The sequence below is a fragment of the Ambystoma mexicanum genome, chromosome 5p (assembly GCF_040938575.1).
Source record: "Ambystoma mexicanum isolate Mex_15411 chromosome 5p, UKY_AmexF1_1, whole genome shotgun sequence".
Classification (NCBI taxonomy): Eukaryota; Metazoa; Chordata; class Amphibia; order Caudata; family Ambystomatidae; genus Ambystoma; species Ambystoma mexicanum.
The window spans coordinates 797,658,223-797,682,882 of record NC_090930.1 but is presented as its reverse complement, the minus strand read 5'-3'; the positions used below and the strand labels follow the sequence as shown (position 1 = coordinate 797,682,882).

The 24,660-nt window shown below is 50.1% G+C and overlaps 1 protein-coding gene across 4 annotated transcripts in view; it reads right to left on the bottom strand.

Moving 5' to 3' along the window:
- ITPRID1 (ITPR interacting domain containing 1) overlaps positions 1-24,660 on the bottom strand; it is an 826,173-nt gene that overhangs the window by 385,844 nt on the left and 415,669 nt on the right. For all 4 annotated transcript variants that reach the window (XM_069613212.1, XM_069613214.1, XM_069613215.1 and 1 more), the window contains one exon: positions 20,426-20,506. In XM_069613212.1, coding sequence (XP_069469313.1) covers positions 20,426-20,506 — 81 coding nt within the window. The remainder of the gene's footprint in view (positions 1-20,425; positions 20,507-24,660) is intronic.

The window sequence follows — 24,660 nt, the reverse complement described above, 5'->3', positions numbered from 1 at the left end:
ATGCCAGTGCACTTCCACATGAGGGAATCCAAGATCTGCAGCTACTCCACAGCGTTCTGCATGCACCTCCAACCAATGTATCCATGAGTCTCCCAAAATCCAGACAATCTGTTTTCTGAAACACACAGCCATAGCTAACTGTTCTTCTCTCAGGGAAAAAGACTTTCTGACAAACTCTCTCCTTACACAACACACCCAGTAAACTTTACTGACCAATCAGTTGCTCTGCTCATTCTCATTTGCATGCCTCTCCACCCCAAAATCCATGTATGTAATACTCGATGTCCGCAGACTACCGCCATGTCCGCGGACATATTGTAACTTGGACAGCCCTTCTACCATTCCCACTTCACTCTCTGTGTCATTCCCTCATTGGATACAGCTAACCAGTCACACAACCATCCACCAATCAAATCCAAGACCTCTACATCTAACTCCATCATCAGAGTTCAGCACTTCAAATGTACTGTTGATTACTCTGAGTACCAGTCTCATATCATTGGAAAGCACCTACTACAAAAACTACTCTACAAGTCTCCAAGATTTCTACTTGCAGCTGCATGCATATCCACATGCATGAATACAAACTACAGGTATGCATATTTTCTGCACATTACATGTACAACTCTTATAAATGCATATAAACAGAGTAACTGCCACTTAACTTGTACAGCCTATAAAATGAACTTATTGTCATTTTTTCCATCTGCTATAATCAAATGTCACTTCCAAACCTGTCTGCTATCTAATTTTCGTTTTACACACACACCTATCCAAACAATTATAATATTAGAAGATGGAAGAAATAACAATATAATTGTGGAAAAACACTTAGTAGTGTATCAAAAAATTATACACAGACAGTAACATTCCTTGCATCTTCATACACTCGCACACAGACATTTTCATTGAACTGCTCCAAGCTGCAATAACACAACTACCTGTAAATCACATCCTTCTACTTTATTACCCACAGCTTCACAAATACATGTATTCCATGTTTTTCTATACAGTTTCTGCCATTTACCTAATAACAATTGGAAAATAAATATAACATTATTTCTTCTTTTTCCTATCATTCTATAACACAGCTTTAAAAACCCAAGTGAATTTCATACACTTAATATTCTACTCATTTACAAAGCATGTTGAACTAACATATTATAAATAAAATATAAAGGCTGCACATAGTCAAATGAAACTGCATGCAAACACTATGTTCAGAAATCAAACAAGAATACTACTACAAAGACATACAAATGAATCTCTCAATTAACATCACTGCTATAAACACTCAAAAGTACAAACTTCTTTTTTTTACAATTGCAGTGAAGACCACTCTCCTGGAAAACAGCAACATCTGAACTACAAACACCAACTACATAGAAACCTGCTCATTCCACAAAAAAAGAAGTTTCTCTGCCTAGTCTTTAAATCTCTCCACAATCTTGCTCCCCCATTATCTCTCCTCTCTCCTCTCTTTCTGCACTCCCTCCCACTCCTTTCACTCTCCTAACCACTTTCTTCTCACTGTTCATCCTTCCCCTTTTACCACATCCCGTTTCAGCTCCTTCCATCTCCTAGCCCCCATGCACTGGAACTCCTTACCTCTCTCACTCTGCTCTATTTCTACCGTTTAATCTTTCTGCACTTACCTCACATCTCTCCTTCTACATTCCACACCATGAAACCCCTCTCACCTTCTTGCCCCCTCCCCCCTTGCCTCATCTCCTTAATCATCTCCCTCCCCTCCCTTCTTGAAAAAGGATAGGGCACTCAACAGCTCGATTCCTTCTCTTCAAAGACATGTATGTACGCAGAACTCTTGCATACGCAGTCACCATTCATAAATCACAAGGTCTTACCCTAGACAAAACATTGATAAATATTGGTAACACAGTCTTTAAAGAAGGCATGAGCTACATAGCACTATCACGCTTACGTACACTTGACAGTCTATTTCTAATCAACTTTGATGCAAGTAAGATAAACGCTGATATTCCTTGCATTTTAGAATACAATAGACTCAGTTCACTATACACCCCCCCCATCTAAAACCATATCCTTTTGCACGAAAAGGAAAACATAAAAGAAAACTAATTCAAACAGAAATGTAACAGGATCTCACTGCAAATCCTCCAAAGAGAGGAAAAGAAGGTAATACTTCATCAATTACCACAACAAAAGAAGAACCTATTACTCAAAGTAACTCAGGTACTTCTTCAAAGAAGCAACACACAGACCTATCTGGTCCATTCAAATTTTCAAATATAACTGGTGTAAGTTTCTACGCAAATGTAGCAATGAATATTCTATTTCAATTACCACCAATTGTTGACATTTACTTACATAGTACAGACCAATTGTATTTGCAAATGTTAGTACTTCATAGAAACGCAACAAAAAATCCTGACAACACGTATAGTGTTAATGGAATAAGACAAGAATTGGACTACTGTGCTGGAAGAATTTCTAATGTACTTACTACAAGTACTGGAAAACAAAAACATACCTATAAATGAAATCTTCCAGATTTCATACATGCGGAAACATAAATGCACTCTCTGCAAAAATGTGACACAGGAACCAATCCCTAATGAGCGCTTCGTGAATGTATCCATACCTAATTGTGAATCTGTTCCATTTCAGCAACTTGTACAAAATGCAAACCATGGTAGATTATGTACTATCTGCAATTAAGAAAATCGCTCCACCTTACTAATACAAACACATAGTAAATACGTAATACTAATGCTTCTACGTTACAATGCGGATGGTACCAAAAACAATTGCAAGCTGACTGGATTCACACATGGTCAAGTATCACTTGGTAAGAAAATCTTCACAACAATAGGTATAATCTACCACACTGGAGCCACAACCAATGCAGGTCACTACACTGCATATATTAAAAAGAAATGTGGATGGTTCGAATGTAATGATAGTACCATTACCCTAAAGCAGAGATTACCAGCAAATCTTACAAATGCTTATTTAATCTTCTTAAAACCAAAATTTAATAACTAATCTGTACTTAAACATTAACAAAACTTCAATTAAAAAACTATAAACTGTTAGAATACGCCAACAGGTATCTAACTGCCCCAAGATTCTATAACAACCAAACAGATAAATCAATACCACTAAATTATAACAAAAAATAGACAGTTAGAATACGCCAACAGGTATATAACTGCTCAAAAATCTGCAACAAGCCAACAGATAGAACATTAGCCAGAAACAACAAGTGAACACTGAAAACAAACAAACAAATAGACTGTAGCATAACAAAAAAGGTTTTTTTTTTATCCGACATGGATTTTTTTTTTCCCACAGACCCACTGATTTGAAAAACAAACACAGGAACTGAGCAATTTGCACAGTACACTGGTTTGTAATATACTAAATATGAGGGTCAAAATGAATAAAGAATGTCTATTATTCAATGTTATAAGTCCTTACAAACTACCAATACTAAAATGATATTTTCTATTATCACAAAAATTGACAAAGAATATGTGTACTCCACTTACCAAACCAAACAGTAAGTACATTACAATAAGTAGAACTCAAATACTGCTCCATAACACAACCATTGAAGCAAACAGTGCATATAACTTCACTCTTGGGTGCATGTGCACCCAAGACTCTAGGCCCTGGCCACACCACCGCAGCATATCACACCCATGTTGGCTTATAACTTCAGTGATTATAACTTCGGTCTTGGGTGCATGACCTTCGGCCATGCACCCAAGACTCTAGGCCCTGACCACAACCACCGCATGCACCCAAGACTCTAGGCCCTGACCACAACCACTGCATGCACCCAAGACTCTATGCCCTGGCCACAACCACCGCAGCATATCACACCCATAGATCACACCCATCGAATCAAACATTTTAACTATGCAATATGGGCATTTTTTATGTCCGCAGACACGTGAGTGTTCTTAGAACAGTTTCAACTTGCCTGCGGACAGCACGGAAAGGTATTGTGTCCTTAGAACACCCCCATTTTGCCTGATTACGGACATCCCGGACACCATGTGTGTCCTTAAAACAGTTTCAACTTGCCTGCGGACAGTACGGACAGGTATAGTGTCCTTAGGACACCCCCATTTTTGTTTAATTACGGACATCCCAGACACTGCACGTATTCTTAGAACAGTTCCAACTTGCCTGCGCACAACACGGACAGGTATGCAAAATTTTTACTTCCATGGATATGTTATACTGCAGTGCTTGTTACCACACTCTACAATCTTAATGGCATGATGTAGCCAAACTTCATATACAAACTTTGCAAATCAATCACTGCGTAAAGTGTACATTTGCAAATATTTCATACATATTTGATTCTATTCGTGTGATATGCTGCGGGGGTTGTGGCCAGGGCCTAGAGTCATGCGCCCACGACTCTTGGCCCTGGCCACAACCCCCGCAGCATATCACACACATGGTGGCTTATAACCTCAGTGCTTATAACTTCGGTCTTGGGTGCATGGACGGAGTGTTTTGTAAAATAGTGAGATCATTAGAGGCAGGTTATATTTGAATGTATATAAGCTGCCGGTGATTGTATACCATTAATGGTGACTTCACCAGCATAAGGTTAGTTGTCCATGTTTGGTTTTGATTGATTAGTTTAATACATTTGAACATTTACAGGGTAATTCATAGAATTTCGCAGAAAAGTGTCGCAAGCGGCTGGCGCAGAGTGTCCGCGTGCGATTGACTGCGCCAGGCACGTGCGCTAAAACCGATTTCCGCGCACAGCGTATTCATGGATTTCATGCTCCCAAACCAGCCGTGGCGCAGAGTATCGCAGCGACCCTGCAGCAGCGCCAGTAACGCCCCCAAGAACGCCCTCGCGCAAGGAAAAGCCATCAAAATCGCTAAATCATCGCAAAGGGCTGCGCTAACCCTGGACCAGTTTACAGGGCTGCCAAACAAGGAACGCAAAGCGGGTAACGTGCATATCAGGGGTACGCGTGAAGTTATACACGCGATTAGCCAGGGTACGTGTATTACAGGGGTACGCGGGAAGTTCAACACGCGATTGGCCAGGGTACGTGTATTACAGGGGTACACGTGAAGTTATACACGCGATTAGCCAGGGTACGTGTATTACAGGGGTACGCGGGAAGTTCAACACGCGATTGGCCAGGGTACGTGTATTACAGGGGCACGCGTGAAGTTATACACGCGATTAGCCAGGGTACGTGTATTACAGGGGTACGCGTGAAGTTATACACGCGATTAGCCAGAGTACGTGTATTACAGGGGTACGCGGGAAGTTCAACACGCGATTGGCCAGGGTACGTGTATTACAGGGGTACGCGTGAAGTAATACACGCGATTAGCCAGGGTACGTGTATTACAGGGGTACGCGGGAAGTTTAACACGCGATTGGCCAGGGTACGTGTATTACAGGGGTACGCGGGAAGTTTAACACGCGATTAGGCAGGGTACGTGTATTACAGGGGTACGCGGGAAGTTTAACACGCGATTGGCCAGGGTACGTGTATTACAGGGGTATGCGGGAAGTTTAACACGCGATTAGCCAGGGTACGTGTATTACAGGGGTACGCAGGAAGTTTAACACGCGATTGCCCAGGGTACGTGTATTACAGGGGTACGCGGGAAGTTTAACACGCGATTAGCCAGGGTAAGTGTATTACAGGGGTACGCAGGAAGTTGAACACGCGATTGGCCAGGGTACGTGTATTACAGGGGTATGCGGGAAGTTTAACACGCGATTGGCCAGGGTACGTGTATTACAGGGGTATGCGGGAAGTTTAACACGCGATTGGCCAGGGTACGTGTATTACAGGGGTGCGTGGGAATCATCACACGCGATTAGGCTGGGTGGGTCCTCACAGGTGTTCCCTGTACACCCTCCACGGCCCCTGCAGGCAGCCTACAAAACAGGGGACTACCCTGCACACCTGCTCATGTCCCCCTGCACCCCCACCCCCCAGCAGTGCAGGGGCAGCCTCCACCAGGCCCCCACTCATGTCTCCCACCACCCCCACCCTCCCGCCACCAGGGGCAGCCTCCACCAGGCCCCCACCCATGTCTCCCAACACCCCCACCCACCAGCACTGTGAGGCACGTGGCCAGCAGGCAGTCAGGCAGCAGCAGATGGCAGGTGTGAGCGTGCTCAGGGCTCTGGGGGGGCAGTAATTTGGCCTCCTGGCCAGGAGCGTGGTCTCTCGTGTGTGAACGCGTGGACAGCCTGATAGGGAGTGAAATCCCACACGTCAAACCCGTCAACAGCATATGCGCCTATAGTCACCTGCACGTGCAGGAAATTGTTGCGTGACACGTCCCAGTGTCAAAGCGTGTGATTGGTGAAAATGGATGTACACGCAGAAGTGACAAAGCGTGTGATTGGTGAAAATGGATCTACACGCAGAAGTGACAAAGCGTGTGATTGGTGAACGTACACGCCGCGTAAGTGACGCTGTACGTGTGGGCCTGTATATAAGGTACATGTAGAACACCATTTCCTTGTACGTGCTTTTCGTGGAGAGCGAGTGGGTGAAATCTGTACTTCTTGTCGTTTCACACGCGATTTACTTCACGGCGTTTCCAGTTCGTATTCCCTGTTACCTCTGACAGCTTTTTCTCTTTTTTCTCTTTTACTGGTTTACCTGGGCCTGTTCCCTCAAACAGTGTCCCCTTCTACTGTTGTCCTGTCTTCTCAGACAGCGTACACATCTTCTTTTGGCGGGGGTTTAGCCAGCCAAACGCGCTCATTCTTCACGCTCTTTTACCTGGCAGACGGTGAGTCACGCACGTATCCAACTTCTGTGCTTGCCCCGTGTGTAGCCTACCCCTTCAGAGGTCATTCTAGGCTGCGTGTGACACGCATACGTTCATTCTTGTGTTACTGGGTGCCACAGCGTAGTGCAGGTTTTTCTTTCTGCACACGTGGTCTAGGAGGGGTTGCGTGCACGTCATCTCCCATTTTTGGGCCTCCTGTGCGTTGCGTGACCCGTCATCTTTCCCCAGGGGTTACAATCAGCCGTGCTAGAGCACTAGGGTACAATTACCATCTGGTACCCAACCCCTTTGACCCCCATTTGCCCAGGACAATTGTCTACAGCCACTCCCATACGCACATTAATATCAGTGCCATGGCTGGGAGGCGAGGATTCCGTAAGGGTGGCAAAGGTGGAAGAGCCACAAGTGGTGGCCGTGGTGGATCCGGTAGGGGACGTGGTCGTAACTTGCAGGGTGAGCCTGTCCCCCCACGTGTGGAGGACCAGTCAAGGGCACCCATCATCCCCCCCCTCCCCCCCTCCCCCCTCCCGTTGAGGCTGAAGTGGCTGACACCATCCATGCTCAGCCATTGTTGGACCAGCCCATTGTGGCACCAGACCTGGCTGACTCCATGGCTGACTTCCAGGTCAGCAGGGCTACGACACGTGCGCTGGTGCACGTTGATGCCATCATGCCACGTGGATCTGGGGCAGCAAGGTCATCTGCTGCACCAAGGAGGCAGGGCGGAGTGGCTGCAGGGGCAGCTGCGGCTCCATCCACCCCAGCCCTCACACACCCAGCCAGGACAGTGTCGGTCCTAGTCCATGCTGCTGACATTCCCCCTGACACCATCACACTAGAGCCAATGCCTGCACCAACTCCCATGCTGAGTGTGCAATCCCACACTCCTGATACAGAGTCCACCAGGGCTCCTGCCCCTAGTGTCCAGAGCTGCGCAGGACACTCAGGATCACCACCACCTTCCAAGCGGAAGAGGAAGAGTGCTCGTCCGGCACAGGCTGATGCCCCAGACACGGCTACACAGTCCGGCCCGTCCAGGAAGCCCAGCTTCACGGATGACGAACTGAATGCACTTGTCGAGTATGTGTCCGGACATGACAACGAGATGGTCATTGTTGCAGGATCCAAGACCACACCTGCACAACGCCAGGCACACTGGCAGACCGTTGCGGACATCGTAAGTGCCCTTGGAATCGTGAGGCGCACAGCCAATGATTGCTATAAGCGCTGGAATGACCTAAAGCGCAGGGCAAAGAGTAAGCTGGCCTCAAGTCATGCCGCAACTCTAGTGACTGGAGGTGGGTCTCCAGTAGTAGACATGGAACTCACTCCACATGAGTCAGTCGCTGGGACCTACGTCACGGAGGAACAGATCCAAGGCGTGGGAGATCTGGCTGATTACGAGGCATTGTCCGGTGAGTGCACATGCATGTGTGTGTCATCCATGTGCATGGTGTGTGTGTGAGGGCTTCTGTTTGGGTGCCAGGTGAGAGTGTGTGCGCCTCAGTCGTATGGGTCAGCCATGTGCTTCATGCAATACTTCCTGCGCAGCTGCATTTGGCCATAGCAGTATCCCTTCTGCCAACAGTAGACATCTAGCACAACTGCACGCCAGTTGCCCTTGAAGTGTCACCTTGACACAACATATTTGCTTATTTTTCACTGTTCATTCAGTCAGTTTGTTTGCATTCCACCACTTTCACTAGGCATGTCGTTGTCCACTAGTCACATGTCTGACATGGGTATGGTAAAGTGGAGTGACTTTGTTACCTGGATATCATTTGTACACACATGTCCCAGTGCAATTTGACCATTTCAGACTGGCAGCTCCAGGTGAAAAATCTGACCTGTTAGAATCAGAAAAGCTATTAGATGCGGGAACTGGACTGAATGAATAGGTGCTGCCCTCCTCTCCATCTTCACTCAATAGCAATAGTACATGCCATCTGTGTGATGGCATGTGTGTTTTACCTGCCAATCACAGGCCAATGTGTGATGCCACTGCCAGGCAGCATGCAGAAAATTTGTTCATCTTCCATCTTGGTGTCATCAGTGTGTGCCATTTGCCTGCACTTCATACGCAGTGAGGGTGCATGCATGGGAGGGTTTTAGTCATGTGGGACATGTGTCAATCAAGTACTTGTTCTCTTGCTACTCAGCCCTCAATGTGTGCCATGGTGCTAATGCCTGTTTCCATTACTTTGTTTTCATGTCTTTGCAGGGGAAGACGCACCTGATACTGCTGGGGTTGTGGAGATGGTGCAGACCCAGGAGGTGTCCCAGGGCCGACCAACCACCAGTGAGGGACGTGGTGTGGTGGTGGGGGAGAACCCACAAGTGCTGCAGGTCGTGCTCTCAAGGGGTGTCTCTGGCTGCACCTCCCCCAAGCTGTACTCAGGTGTTGATTCGGATGAGACCTACGTGCCGTCGCTGGTGAGTGTTCCAGGGAGGGATTCTGTTCTGTCTCACCCACCTGCACCAGGGTCAGTACCCTCCATGGGGATGTCAGTGTTGGCAGCTACGCCTTCGGTGGTTACGGATGCAGGGTCACACTCCGCGACATCTGACCCTGTTCCTGGGCCAGCAGATCAGAGGGGGAATGCAGTCCTGCAGCCTCAGGCAGTGCCGGCACAGCAAGGCGCAGTTCGCCTTGCCCCAGACAGGTGTGGTGCCCGCCGACGTGGTGGCCGTACGCCACCCAGCAATACCGCATGGGAGCAATCCATTTACGGTATGGCTACCCAACAGGCTGCATCATCCGAGATGATGGCTCAGGCCATGGATAGGGTGGCCACTTCCATTGTCCCCCCAGAAAGGCTGATGGAGCGACTAGAGCAGGCAACCGACTCCATCTGCCAGTCACACAGGGAGGACATGTTGGGGTCCAACAGGGACAGGCGGGCGGCACTGGCGACTCTGCAGGAGGCCATCTCCATTGAGTCCCAGGGCCACAGGGAAGCCCTGAGGCAGGAGCTCCTACACCTCAGGACGACTCTTTTTGAGCTTGAGGCTTCAACACACCAAAGGACAGAACAGCAGCTGGAGCGTCTCACCCGTACGCTCTCAGCTGAGATGCAGGCAACGAGGGCGGAGGTCCGGGCATCCCGTGAGTTGTTGCATGGGGACCTCCGCACACTCATCCTCCAGAACCAGACCTACCACACCCGCATGCTTGCAGCCATGGAGGAGCAGACTAGGGCCTTGCGTGGGCTGCCTCCCATAGTGCAACCACCTCCGGATGCAGCTGCACAGGGTGATAATAGCGACAGCAGTGATACTCCCACAATAGGGTAGCCGTGTGGGCCATGAGCCCATGGAGGTGTTTTATCTTCCCAGGATCCACGCAGGTGGGTTCTGGTGTGCATCCTGTCCTCGGACCTCCTGGGTGGCCTCCCCAACCCCCCCGGGCCCATCAATGGCCATTTTTGATTGTTTCTTATTTTTATTATTATTTTGATTTCTTTTATTCCCAATTTTTTTGGTACGATCTGTTGGCTTCGATCTGTTGGCTCCGATCTGTTGGCTCCGATCTGTTGGCTCCGATCTGTTGGCTCCGATCTGTTGGCTCCGATGTGTTTGCTCCGATGTGTTGGCTCCGATGTGTTGGCTCCCATGTGTTGGCTTCGATGTGTTGGCTTCCGTGGTTCCTGTGGGCATACGCTGCATTGTGGCTGGGCACATGCAGGCTTGTAATGTATTTGGTTCAGATGCTTGGGTTTGAGTCACACACACCCCTCCTGCTTCCCGTTTCCATGGGCTTGCAAAGGGTGTGCCCAAGTGACAGTGAATTACACAGTGACGTTGGACTCCCATGAGCTGTGTGGCCAGTCTGTAGTCAATACTGTGTATACATTCATAGTGCATATTGCTGTTGTGTTGTACACTGCATGTTGCATTGATGTGTAACTCTTCTTCTGTGTCTACCTCCCAATTTGCAGGTCCCTTCCTCAAGTCCACACAAGGACCTCTAGTCTGGCGATGGGGACCATGTTGGCAGCAGTGCACCTACAACTCTACAGGGCGCCAACACTGCACAGTTGGTAGTGGTGGGAGTGCAGGCATTTCCAGGTGGTGAGACTACTAATATGTAACATTTTTGATGTCATGTTAATGGTACTACGTGCTCAAGTATGTTGTTGGTCCGGCATTGCTGTGAGCATTTCAGGTGTTGCAGGTTTCGAATAGTGCCACTGTACATAGTGAGAGTGATGTCATGTTGTGGGGATTACTTTGTTTACCTGCAATTAGCATGACATGGCACGGTGTGTCGTGTGGCAGTGCTGGGGTTGGGTTGGCTGACATGGCACTGTCCTCTTGTTGCATTTTGCAAGTGGGTATTCATTTTAGCAGCTTCAATGTGTAACTTCACAAAACTGCATTGGTGGTGTCTGTGTGGGTAGGGATGCACACATTGTGACACTTCCAGGTGAACAATCTCAGGCTGACATGGAATTCCCGGTTCATTCTCCACACATTCAGGATCAGTGTCAGGTTGAGTCATCATTGATTGTCAGATGGAATGTGCCAGGGCAGTGTGCACTCCACAGGGGTGTGATTTCTATGTGAAGTAATTAGCCACTAGCTGTGTACGGGCTGCCTCCCCCCGTGCCCTTTCCCCTCCCATGCGCAGCGGCTGTGCATGTGGTTGGGGATGTGGGGCCACCACCATGTCCACGGCCAGGCCCCGGCGTGTTGCAACGTTGTGCAGGACACATGCTGCCACTATGATCCTGCACACTACTGGGGGAGCGTATAACAGCTGCCCGCCAGAGCGGTCAAGGGAGCGAAAGCGTGACTTTAGCACTCCGAATGTGCGCTCCACTATGCCCCTGGTTGTAATGTGGGCTGTGTTAAATCTTACCTGGGGTGGCGTGGTGGGGTTCCGAATTGGCGTCATCATGTGGGGGCTGAGAGGGTAGGCACTGTCCCCTGTGGAGGTGGGGATTGGTATCATTGGTGAGGTTGTGACCTTGCTCAGTATCCAACATGCATGCATGTGCAGTGGCATACATACTCACCAAGCAGCCATGTATCGCCATGCCGCCCAGCTTCTAGGTCCCGGCTTAGGGTGGACATTCGGTAAATGAAGCTGTCGTGGGTGGAGCCGGGATAGTTGGCATATACTGAGGTGATGATTCCCTTGGCATTACATGCTACCTGCACGTTGATGGAATGCCAGTGCTTGCGGTTCCTATAGATGTGCTCAGATGCCCTGGGGGGACGTAGAGCCACATGGGTGCAGTCGATGGCACCTAGCACTTTGGGGAATCGTGCCACTGCGTAAAAATCCAGGGCGGCAGCATGCCTTTCTGCAGGTGTTCTGGGCAGGTATATGTGCCTGCGGACTGATAGGCGTGCAGTCATGATGTTCAAGACCTGGTGTAGGCAGCGTGACTGGGTGGCCTGTGACACCCCACCCACTATGGCACTTGTCCGCTGAAATGATCCAGTGGCTAAGAAGTGCAGTACATTGAGGACCTTCTCCAGGGGACTGAGTGCTTGGGAGCACAGGGTGGGTGATGTGAGTTCATCCTCCCACTCACTCACCAGGTCCAGTATGATGTGTGGTGGAAACCTGTACCTCCCATACACCTGGTCATCAGGCATCCCGAAAAGGCTGGTTCTGGGTGTGAATATTCTGGCCCTGACTATCCTCCTCCTCCTCCTTTGGTAGCCCACTGCCACTGCTGCTAGGAACGGTATGTTCATCCTGGCGTCTGAGCTTGTTATTGTTAAAGTCCGCAATTTATGCTTAGCGCGTGTTCTAGGCGAGCGTGTGACCCGCGCACCCCTGGAATCCAGTTCCCAGTCCAATAGCGTGTGGAAATTCACACGCACCACGGGATACAGCGTGTGACCCGCGCACCCCTGGAATCCAGTTCCCAGTCCAATAGCGTGTGGAAATTCACACGCACCACGGGATACAGCGTGTGACCCGCGCACCCCTGGAATCCAGTTCCCAGTCCAATAGCGTGTGGAAATTCACACGCACCACGTGATACAGGTTCGCTGACGTACTTGCGTGTGTAAGTGGCCGCGCTCCCATTAAATACACGTACATAGGCCAATCGCGTGTACGCGCACTTTTGTCCAATTACACGCGATGACACTCTGACGTGCAGTATCTCCACTTGTGCCCCGTCATCACGTGCTGAGTGGGGAACACCCGTGCGGGTCACGTCACAGACGCGCTTACACGCTGAGGGACTCTGGTCCAATAGAATCGCGTATGCGTGCTGACGCGCTTACGCGCTAAGGGCCTTTCCTCGGATTTCACGCTGACGTGCAGGATTTTCACGTGCCAAATCACTCCGTATCAAGCTGGCCACGCGAAAACACACGGAAGCCCACGCTCCTGCCCAGAAGGCCGAGTTACTGCCCCCCAGTGCCCCGAGCAGCCTCCCACATGCCATCTGCTGCTGCCTGCCTGCCTGCCTGCCTGCTGCCACCGTGCCCTGCCATTTGGTGCCTGCACATCAGCCATCTGCAGGGGTCCAGTTGCTGTGTCCACCCCTGCTGGAACTGAAGACTCCCGACTGGTATTACATCGCTCCACAGCCCAGCCCCAGGACCCAGTTGCCCACCCACACCTGCCTCTGGGGTTGCCATGTCGGGCACTTCCACATCTGGCACCAGTGGCAACCCCAGGCCAGAGGGGCAGAGGGGCACCAGCTTCACTGTCACCGAAGTTGGTGTCCTGGTGGAGCATGTCCTGGGGCAGTATGATGCCCTCTTTGGATCGTCCCGCGCCAGCAAGGAAGGACGGCAGAGGATCTGGGCCGACTGTGTGGTTGCCATCAACGCGGAGGGGGTGGCAACCCGCGACGTCCTGAAGATCAAGAAGCGCTGGGAGGACTTGAGGTCCAGGACCCTTGTGAAGGCCCGGCGCCTCGTGGAGGGGGGCCGGGGCCGCATGAGTTCCATCCAGATGAGGGTCCTGGAACGCGTACGCCCAGCGCTCCACCCCAGATCCTTGAGAGGGAGGCCCGTCTGGAGTTGAGCGGTAAGTGTCCATGCATTACTGTGTGAGACAGGGCATGTTGCGGTGTGCTGGTTCTATGATACTTGCCTGTATGTGTGCCATAGGCCATGTATGCATGTATGTGTGCAGGGACATCATGGTAATGCATGTGCGACCAGTGATGTGTGATGCACATGGTTGTTGCATGTGTTGAAATGCCGCATGGGGAGCCCTATTCAGATTTTGAACATGAGAGCATGCCAGTCTCTGTACCTGGACATGGGTGGGGGTGAGGGATGGGTGCTGATGCCAGGTACATATATGGTAGCCATGTCTGTGTGCCTGACCTGCGTGTCTGTGACTTGTGCATGCCATGGATGCATGACACATGTGTGTGACAATGCAGAGATTCAGTAAAGCAGCCAAATTACCCTTGTATCCGCTGTGTTTGGTGTGTTTGGGGCCAGATGGATGTGACTGAGGTGAAGTGTGTGCATGTGATGGGCATGAGGCATGATGCATGTGAGTTACATATCATTGAATGTTTCAAGAGTCCATTGGACATGCATGGAAATGTCCATGGCATGCACCATGCCTGTTACTGTGTGTGTTTTGCCTGGACTGACCCATGTGTTGTGGAGGGACATGATGGAAGTGTACTTTGACAGTGGTGCTCATCTGCTATTGCTTCCTATCTAGGGGACCATTGTACAGTGCCCTGATGCTTGTGTTCTTTGTCTCCCTCTACGCAGCGGCTAGTGAAGAAGAGGGCGGAGACGGCGCTGTGGAGCAAGGCGGCGGGGATGCCCCCACGGCTGCAGCGGAAGGGGTGGGTGAGCCCCCACAGGGGCCTGCTACGGTGGGAGACGGTGAGGAGCCATCCAGGTTGGTGGTTTGCACAGAGGAGGAGGAGGCCGCCACTGGGGCACACATGGGGCCTGGTGGGGGCATCCCTGCTGGTGCAAGTGGTGCAGTCCAGGGCCAGGGGCAGGAGGCAGCACAGGTCACCGTGGAGGGGCCTGTGCATGTCGCTGTCCCTGACCCTGTGAGTGCACCACCATGCACCAGCAGGGATGCCCCGTCCCAGGCCTGTCCGCAGGTAGAGGGGATGTCCATGTCACCTGACTCCCCTCCACCTGCGGACGTGGGAACCCCTGGCCGTGCGGAGAAGGTCCTGATTGGGGTCGCGATGCGCACGGCTGTGATTCGTGATGCCGTGCGTGCTTCCCGGGAGGAGCACGCACGTCATCACGAAGTGCACCGTGCCGACGTGGCCCAATTGGGATCGGCCATGTTCGGGGGTTTCCTGCATGTGTTGGCCAATGTGGCGGCCCTCTCCTCCTCTGTGCAGGCTATCCACCAGTCGTTCTCCTTGCCGTCTTCCAGCCCAGATGCCACCAGGGCCCCCTGTGGACCTGCCCCGACCAATGCAGCCAGCTCGGTGGGGATCCCACCCCTGCCACAGTCGGGAGTCAGAGATCCAGCAGGGGTGGACACCAGAGCAACTGGACCCCAGCAGATGGAGGATGTGACGGCATCATCGGGCAGGGCACGTGCACGACGGCGTCGGTGGTTTCCATCAGCCTGGATGCCGTCGTGCTGGCACAGGCAGTTGCGTCGGAGGCAGCAGCAGGCTCAACGTGGGAGGCATCATGGCTCGGGGCCATCAACATCAGGGGTGCAGGCATCGGCCGGAGGGCAGGAGAACCCTGGAATGGGAGTGGCTTCCGTGTGGGAGAGGTTGTGCCAGCGGATAGGTGCGGAGCGGCAGCGGGCAGAGGAGGAACGGCTCACGATGGTCAGGGCGGAGGACTCCATGCGGAGGGCGCTGAGGCGGGCTGAGTGCCTCGAGGGTCTTCGCAGGGAGTTTGAGCTTGACACTGCGTTATCCCTGCGGGACCTCGGGGCCAGGGAACATGCCCGCCTCCAAGCCATTGACCAGGAGTTCGATGATGCCCTGGCCCATGACAACAACCAGTGAGCCGTCCGAATAGCCCGCTGCCTTTGTATATAGTTGTATAGTTAGGGTTAGGTTTCCTTTGTTTTTTTGATTTTTTTTTTGGTTGCGATTGGACAATGCACCACTTTTTTGTATATAGTTCACTTTTTAGTTAGTAGTCAGTTAGGTTTAATTTTGTAGGGCTCATGGACCCAGGATGATCTTCTTAATTGCCTTATTTTGATTTTTCAGATTTTTTCCTTGGACATTCATCTTGTTTTGTTTGATTTGCTTTGTGTTTTTTCTTATTTGCTGTTCAATACATATTATTTTTTTGATCTTCAATTTGTCGTATCATCTCATTGCTTTCAGGCATGTCATGTTGGGTGTTTTGTCATTCACTTGCAGCCATTGTGTGTGACAGACATGTGTTAAATTGCATTATTTACATTGGGGGTTTAACATGTAATTGCCTTTGATATGTGGGTGGGTGTGATAGTTGGTTGGGCCTTTTAGCAGGGGAGGATGGGCATTACGGACATGATTGGGGAATGTTGGGACCCAGGTGCAGGGGGGCATGGATTGGACATGGGTGGGGGCCTGCTGGCAGGTCCCCCACAGTGCTGGGGGGTGGGGGTGGTGGGAGACATGAGTTGGACATGGGTGGGGGCCTGCTGGCAGGTGCCCCACAGTGCTGGGGGGTGGGGGTGGTGGGAGACATGAGTTGGACATGGGTGGGGGCCTGCTGGCAGGTGCCCCACAGTGCTGGGGGGTGGGGGTGGTGGGAGACATGAGTGGGGGCCTGGTGGAGGGTGACCCTGGTGGCTGGGGTTTGGGGGTGGTGGGAGACATGAGTGGGGGCCTGGTGGAGGGTGACCCTGCACTGCTGGGGTGTGGGGGTGGTGGGTGACATGAGTGGGGGCCTGGTGGAGGGTGCCCCTGGTGGCTGGGGTTTGGGGGTGGTGGGAGACATGAGTGGGGGCCTGGTGGAGGGTGACCCTGCACTGCTGGGGTGTGGGGGTGGTGGGAGACATGAGTGGGGGCATGGTGGAGGGTGACCCTGGTGGCTGGGGGGTGGGGGTGGTGGGAGACATGAGTTGGACATGGGTGGGGGCCTGCTGGCAGGTGCCCCACAGTGCTGGGGGGTGGGGGTGGTGGGAGACATGAGTTGGACATGGGTGGGGGCCTGCTGGCAGGTGCCCCACAGTGCTGGGGGGTGGGGGTGGTGGGAGACATGAGTTGGACATGGTTGGGGGCCTGCTGGCAGGTGCCCCACAGTGCTGGGGGGTGGGGGTGGTGGGAGACATGAGTGGGGGCCTGGTGGAGGGTGACCCTGGTGGCTGGGGTTTGGGGGTGGTGGGAGACATGAGTGGGGGCCTGGTGGAGGGTGACCCTGCACTGCTGGGGTGTGGGGGTGGTGGGTGACATGAGTGGGGGCCTGGTGGAGGGTGCCCCTGGTGGCTGGGGTTTGGGGGTGGTGGGAGACATGAGTGGGGGCCTGGTGGAGGGTGACCCTGCACTGCTGGGGTGTGGGGGTGGTGGGAGACATGAGTGGGGGCCTGGTGGAGGGTGACCCTGGTGGCTGGGGGGTGGGGGTGGTGGGAGACATGAGTTGGACATGGGTGGGGGCCTGCTGGCAGGTGCCCCACAGTGCTGGGGGGTGGGGGGGGTGGGGGACATGAGTTGGACATGGGTGGGGGCCTGCTGGCAGGTGCCCCACAGTGCTGGGGGGTGGGGGGGGTGGGAGACATGAGTTGGACATGGGTGGGGGCCTGCTGGCAGGTGCCCCACAGTGCTGGGGGGTGGGGGTGGTGGGAGACATGAGTTGGACATGGGTGGGGGCCTGCTGGCAGGTGCCCCACAGTGCTGGGGGGTGGGGGGGGTGGGGGACATGAGTTGGACATGGGTGGGGGCCTGCTGGCAGGTGCCCCACAGTGCTGGGGGGTGGGGGGGTGGGGGACATGAGTTGGACATGGGTGGGGGCCTGCTGGCAGGTGCCCCACAGTGCTGGGGGGTGGGGGTGGTGGGAGACATGAGTTGGACATGGGTGGGGGCCTGCTGGCAGGTGCCCCACAGTGCTGGGGTGTGTGGGGGGGGTGGGAGACATGAGTTGGACATGGGTGTGGGCCTGCTGGCAGGTGCCCCACAGTGCTGGGGGGTGGGGGGGGGGTGGGGGACATGAGTTGGACATGGGTGGGGGCCTGCTGGCAGGTGCCCCACAGTGCTGGGGGGTGGGGGTGCAAGGGGACATGAGTTGGTGTTCATTAGTTCAAGGAGACATGTGCCTTTGCTGGGGGGCATGCCCATGGTGGGTGGGCTGCCTGCGGGACATGACCAGGGATGCAGGGTAGTCCCCTGTGGTGTGGGCTGCCTGCAGGGGCCGTGGAGGGTGTACAGGGTACACCTGGGAGGACCCACACTGTCAAATCACATGTGGAACTTCACGCGCACCCCTGAAATACACGCGCCCAGGCTGTTCGCATGTGGAACTTCCCGCGCACCCCTGAAATACACGCGCCCAGGCTATTCGCGTGTGGAACTTCCCGCGCACCCCTGAAATACACGCGCCCAGGCTGTTCGCATGTGGAACTTCCCGCGCACCCCTGAAATACACGCGCCCAGGCTATTCGCGTGTGGAACTTCCCGCGCACCCCTGAAATACACGCGCCCAGGCTATTCGCGTGTGGAACTTCCCGCGCACCCCTGGAATACACGCGCCCAGGCTATTCGCGTGTGGAACTTCCCGCGCACCCCTGAAATACACGCGCCCAGGCTGTTCGCGTGTGGAACTTCCCCCGCACCCCTGAAATACACGCGCCCAGGCTGTTCGCGTGTGGAATTTCCCGCGCACCCCTGAAATACACGCGCCCAGGCTGTTCGCGTGTGGAACTTCCCCCGCACCCCTGAAATACACGCGCCCAGGCTGTTCGCGTGTGGAACTTCCCGCGCACCCCTGAAATACACGCGCCCAGGCTGTTCGCGTGTGGAACTTCACGCGAACCCCTGATATACACGTAGCCCGCTCCCCCAGACCCGATCGCGTGTGAAACTTCACGCGAACCCCTGTGATGCACGTACCCTGCTGAAATCGCGTGTTAGACTTCCCGCGCACCCCGGTATACACGCACACGTATTTTTTGTCAGCGGGTGTCCGTGTTTGTGGGTACCCCTTTGCACGTCTTTTTTCCTGGAGGGCCACAGTATGGGACATTCATCATGGCAGTATATAGGTGCGATTTGTTGGCGCACCTTTTGGCGCACATTTCTTACAGCCGCAGAGACGCTACCGCCTGCTTTCTTGTGGCGGTCGTGTTTGTGCCTGTGCGCTGGTTTGAGCGTGCGCTTTTTTCCCCTATTCTATTCCATGAATACGTGTTGTAGGCGAGCGTGTGGGCGTTCCGCGCACTTGTGCCCTGTACTTCCCCCGTGACGCCCACGTTTTGGCAAGTTGTTCCCCATTCCGAGTGTTACGCCCGTGTTCCGCCTACTTTTGTTGCGTGCGCCGCGCTATGTGCGATTTTCGCTGTGGCCTGTGCGATTTTCGCAGTGACCTGGCGCACGCTGTTAGATGGCCTGTGCGCCAACGTGCGCCGCGCACTTTTTTTCGCACATCCGCTGGTTTTCTCGCGCACGGCCTTCCATGAATCGACGTGCGCTGCTTTTCGTGCGATTTTCGCAATTGCACTGCGATTTTCGCTATTCCACTGCGATTCGCACGTTTTTGACCACTTGCGCCGCGCTAATTATTCCATGAATCGGCCTCTTAGTTTTTAGATCAAAAACAGCCTGTTTCTTGCCTAAAACCTTGGGGTGTCATTATTTTAAAGTGGGTTTTGTTCAGGGGATCACCTTGGTAGAACTAGTCTATAAATCAATAGATCACTTGACAGCTCAGAATGGAAAAACACATTTGCACCAGTGTAGGGTTAATCCTAGTACCATTTTCCCCCCGCTCGGCACGGGTGACCCCAACCAATTCATGCATTAGTGTTGGGGCACACACACAGTTTATGCATTTATAAGGGACTGGCTGTGTGTGCAATCAGGTGATGTGACTAACATTCTGTGCATTCATACTTCTAGACACAGATGCAGCTTGAACTCTGTATCCAGAGATTCTTTGAACACCTGCCTCTTTCTTTCTTTTGTGTGCATCTGCTCATCTCACACCTTCAGCATTACAAGGTGCAATCTCAAAGATATACCTCTTAATGATGGGATTAATTCAGAACATAAGTAATGGAAGAAACATGTACTTGAGTCAAAAATTGAACAGCACTGCCCCTTGTTGCATGGACAAATATATAGCGCATATATAGCGCCTATCCAATAAGGGGCTGTTTTCGTTGGGAGTGCCAACCCATGAAAGGAACCAATGGGAAGACTCAAACAATGAGACATTATTATGTTAAAAAAACACTGCATGGGAAAATGTAGCCTGTTTTTAAGTACAAACCCATACAAAGTGGTGAGAGCTTTTAGCTTTCTCCCATGTCTGTTCTTGTGCTTTTTGCAGTCAGCCAGTCCCATCCATATGTTTCATGCCACCTCATGTTTCACAAAAGGTTTCAATACAAAATTAGATCCATTTTACAAAGTTGTCTGTGTCCCCTTCTACTGAAAGAGCCTTTTACAAATAGTTGCCCTTCAGTGATGCACTTGAAAATATCGCATGTGAAAAGTAAACAAGTTAAAATCCACTGCCCACTTTCAAAGGTTATTATAAACTTGCAAACCTTGTAGGGTGTACAACAGGTACGTCTGATGAATCTTGCCTTGCCGAGAGAGGAGGAGACTCTAAGTAAGCCTTCAGTGACCTGAAAAAAGAACACAGAGTGAAATGAGCTTTCTACCTAACAAATCTTAATCTTCAAAGTTGAATTCAATTAGTGCCCCTTTTATGAGTAACCTCGGCTAAGGTCAATGTAAAGAAGCTGAATAGTATGACTTATGAAGATTCCTAATAAGTTTGTAGATTAAAAGATGTGCACCTTTTATTCACAAAAGATACATATGTTATGTGATTTCTGAAAATACATCTCTGTGAACAATCACTAGTTCATCTGTGCTAATGGTGAATGACTTGATGTGTGGTGGGATTACTCTGAGGTAAAATTGGCAGCCATGGTTGCCTTTAACAAGTAATAGTATCATAGATGGAATTGTGCATGTTCTATCATGTGTCCTGGGCCAGAGGCAGAGTGGACCTGTGACAAAATAACTACTGCTCTGCAGGAGTAGATGGATGAGCAGTGGCTAAACCGCTTATTCAGCCCTACACTACTACGAGCAGTGATCCCAATCATAAAGGTCAAACCAAAACATTACAGTCCGATGGGTATTCCTCCTTCCCCTTCTGAGTTAACATGGGCCAAGAGGAGGCTATACTCCCAGGATGAATGTGAAATACTAACAGTATAAACCATAACAGCAATAGTAGAGTCTCCAAAATAAAAGAACATCCATTCGAGTTTATGTAAACATATATATCAACTTTAATTAAGCAATCAGCAATCCAATCAACTAATTAAAAGCACAAGCAAAAACACACATCTAGGGGGAGAACATAGAAAATAAAAAAAACTGGTATAGAATAGTACTGTTGGTACTTGAGCAGGGGTGATCACTGTTCAAAAGAAGATGTCTTTCAAGAAAAAGTATTGAAAAGAGGGCTAATAAGTGACTATGGTACAACAAGTGTAAAAAGGGCACAGGCCTCTTGACACTATCTTTTTCTTGGTGATCCAGGCAGCGAGTCTTCATTGAGTCAACATTGAGATTGGGCACTGTGCAGTTTGAATCAGTGTTTGATGTGTTTAGTTTTGAACAGCCCAACATGTTCGGGTTGGCAGTCGAGTCAGTTCGAGATGAGGTTACCTGGGGTCAAGTTGTCACATGACACAATGCCATTCAGCAGTTAGAATTGGTAATCAAGTCAGGTCAAGGCAAAGCCAGTCTGGTTTGACATATTACTTAAAGGAGTGGCAAGTCGGAGATTTCCACAGGGGTTTCAGAGTGTTTGAGTTGAGGAGGCAATGCTGGTGTGAAGCACCATTGAGCTAGTTCCAAAATGCAGGCGAGCAGTCCAAGATGCAAGAGAGTCGAACATATAATTGCAAGTCCATTCAGTGGTTTGAAGCTGCTCTTCGGCCTTCTGGTTGCTGGGACAGGATAAGTAATGTTGTTCTTAACTCCCACTTCAGGGGTCCTGGTTTGCACCTATAGAGGATCCTTCACTTCTAGTGAGGAGCTGGCACATGGGCAGCACTCATCACCAGTAAACACACAGGGATTGCTAGGGGAATTAGCTCTCATCTGCCTTGGATGTCTTCTTTTTTCACACACTTTTGGAGGACTTTGGAATGGACTGTACTCCGAAATGAGGTCCAGTGAATTATTGTCGTCTGGAAAGTCCAAAGATGAATTAAAGAGGGAGTTGGAGACCCCTTGTTTATAAACCAAAATTTCACAGGGAATTGAAAAAAGCAAGCCCAATCTATGTCATTGTAACAAGTGAACGTTGCATTTTTATATTTTACCAAGAGTGACATGTCCTGCAGGAAATGGAGAGGACAGGAAGAAAAAGAGCCCCAACAGAAAAGCAAGATGGTTTACCCCTTTCCCATGTCCACGGTTCCCTCTCTTGCTACACTAACTCCAAACGTTTCCATGCCTGTTGACTTCAAAAACCCAATGTAGTGCAGCACTCTGGTGTGAGGCTGGCCGGTGTTATGTGAGAGCCTCTTTGAAGCTGGGTTCTCAGAAGATCTGGTGGTGAGAGATCCCGTGTCTCAGTGGAATCAAAGAAAGGCAACAACCTTGCTGAAGTCAAGACAGGCTACCATGAATAAACATTGTCCTCACATAAATTGTATGGGCTCACAGAGCTGACACTTGTATGATATCATTTGTTGTGGCTTTTATAATTGTCTGCTCTCATTAGTTGCTATAACATGACCAGGTATGGCTTATTCTTATAGATTATCCTGCTGCCAGATGATGCGCCAACCACTATTACTTTGAAGATCAGATATGCACAGGTTAAACTGCCACCTCTGGCTGCAGTGACTTTGGGTCATGCCTGCTGTCAGGGATGCATATGTGATCTTTGAACCTGCCTTTTACCACTGAAGAGAAAATGGGGATGTTTTAGTAGACCAGTGCAACAAAGATACATTATTCACTTTGCTTTTGGGATGTAGTTTTATGAAAGGCAGTCTTATTAGCACACTCTCACCAGAAGCATTCTGTCACAGGTACATGATAAGAATGACACGGTTCACATCAATGTGAAAAAATGTATGTGTGCTGCCATACTGCATTTTCACAGAATGCCACACATGTGCTACTTCAACATCCACAGCAATAATCTTTACGCTTTCTGTGGAGATGAAGTACATTTAACAGACCCAGCCACTCAATTTAATACCACAACACATTGGATGTTGGGTTGCAGTTGTTTTAAATATTGTTGTTTTTTTGTTGTTAAAACATTGAGCTTTGCATTGTGCACTATTCATTCCGTGTTTGGTGTCCTGTGCCATAGAACGTACAGCCAGTGTTTTTGAGATCATTCCTGTGTTTCCTTTTTAATGGTGGAGGGTGATTGGTGTTTGGGCGAGGGCTTTCTCTGTAGTATACACTTTACTTCTGTGTGTACATCAAACCATATTTGTGTGTTGGCTGGCTGTGTGTGGTTTTGAGTGTTTGGAGGAATAAATATAAACTGACCTTTCTGTCCATGTTTCCGATGTTGTGTGCATTGTTTATTAATGTTTTTGTGTGGTGAATGTTTGAAATTTCAATTGCTTTAACCCACCACACCAACTGCACAGTATAGAAATATTGTTAATTATTTTGCCGCTAAAAGGTGTGACTATCTCGATGTATGGCTGATGTGATTTATTACGTTTTTGTGGCATTCACTACTAAAGCCTAACACCTTTATGTGAACCAAAAATCTTAAAGTTTTAATCAGAATATGTTCAGCTATTGTGGTCTAAAACGTGAAATAGGGCATTTTACAGCTTCTATCAAACTCCAAATGCAAAATAAAAGGAAAGAAATACAGTTCCTTATTCAGAAATCACTCTGGGCATTAAACCGTTAATGAAAATCCACCAAATTTGGTAAGTGTGTTTGCATTCTGCCTGCTTAGTTGGAGAACATTCCAAAACAAGAATTAAAGTTTCAGAGGAAAATATGTTTACATTTTCCTATGTACATTTCAATGTAACCTTAACTTAAACTCACATGTACACGAACAAGCACAATTTGGCTGGCTAATGACTTTGGCTCCAGACCCCATTTGAAGAATCTGCATGACGCATTTCCAAAAAGGAGACCTGACTCTGAATTATTATTAAATGTGTTATGTGGATTTGTCAAGGGGGGAAGTTATCTGGGGGGATTCCAAAATGTATGTTTTCCCATTCATTCACCATAGATTCATTTTCTGTGACCTACAGCCCGAAGTGCTGGACAGATTTTCATTAAAGTTTCTGCATGAGTGCCCTTTATTTCCAAAAGTGTCCTAAAGCAAATATGTTGGATATCTGTACAGAGGGTTCTATAAAAAAAAAAGCATTGAAAAGTAGGCACAAATTACTATGGTGATATCAGGCTTCAATCTACGAACTTACTTCCAGGTGTCTGCATTAATGGTCCATTTGGAGAAGAAATAGATGGGATATATGGGAAATGTATAATCTTATTGGTTGGGGACACATAAATATTTTGAAATGTCCACCAGTGTGGTTTGTAAACTTTTGCAGTTACTTAACTTTTAATTTACAAAATGTTTTCCAAGGGGCATATTGTTACCCACTTGGGGCACCCTCCAACACTAGGCCAGATGAGGCAGGATCTTACATTTTTAGTGGTGTCTTCAAACCTGAGCCAGGTTCCTCAAACCCAAACTCGGATTTCTGAACTTTCCAACACTAGACAAACAGGCATATTGCTGCTCTCT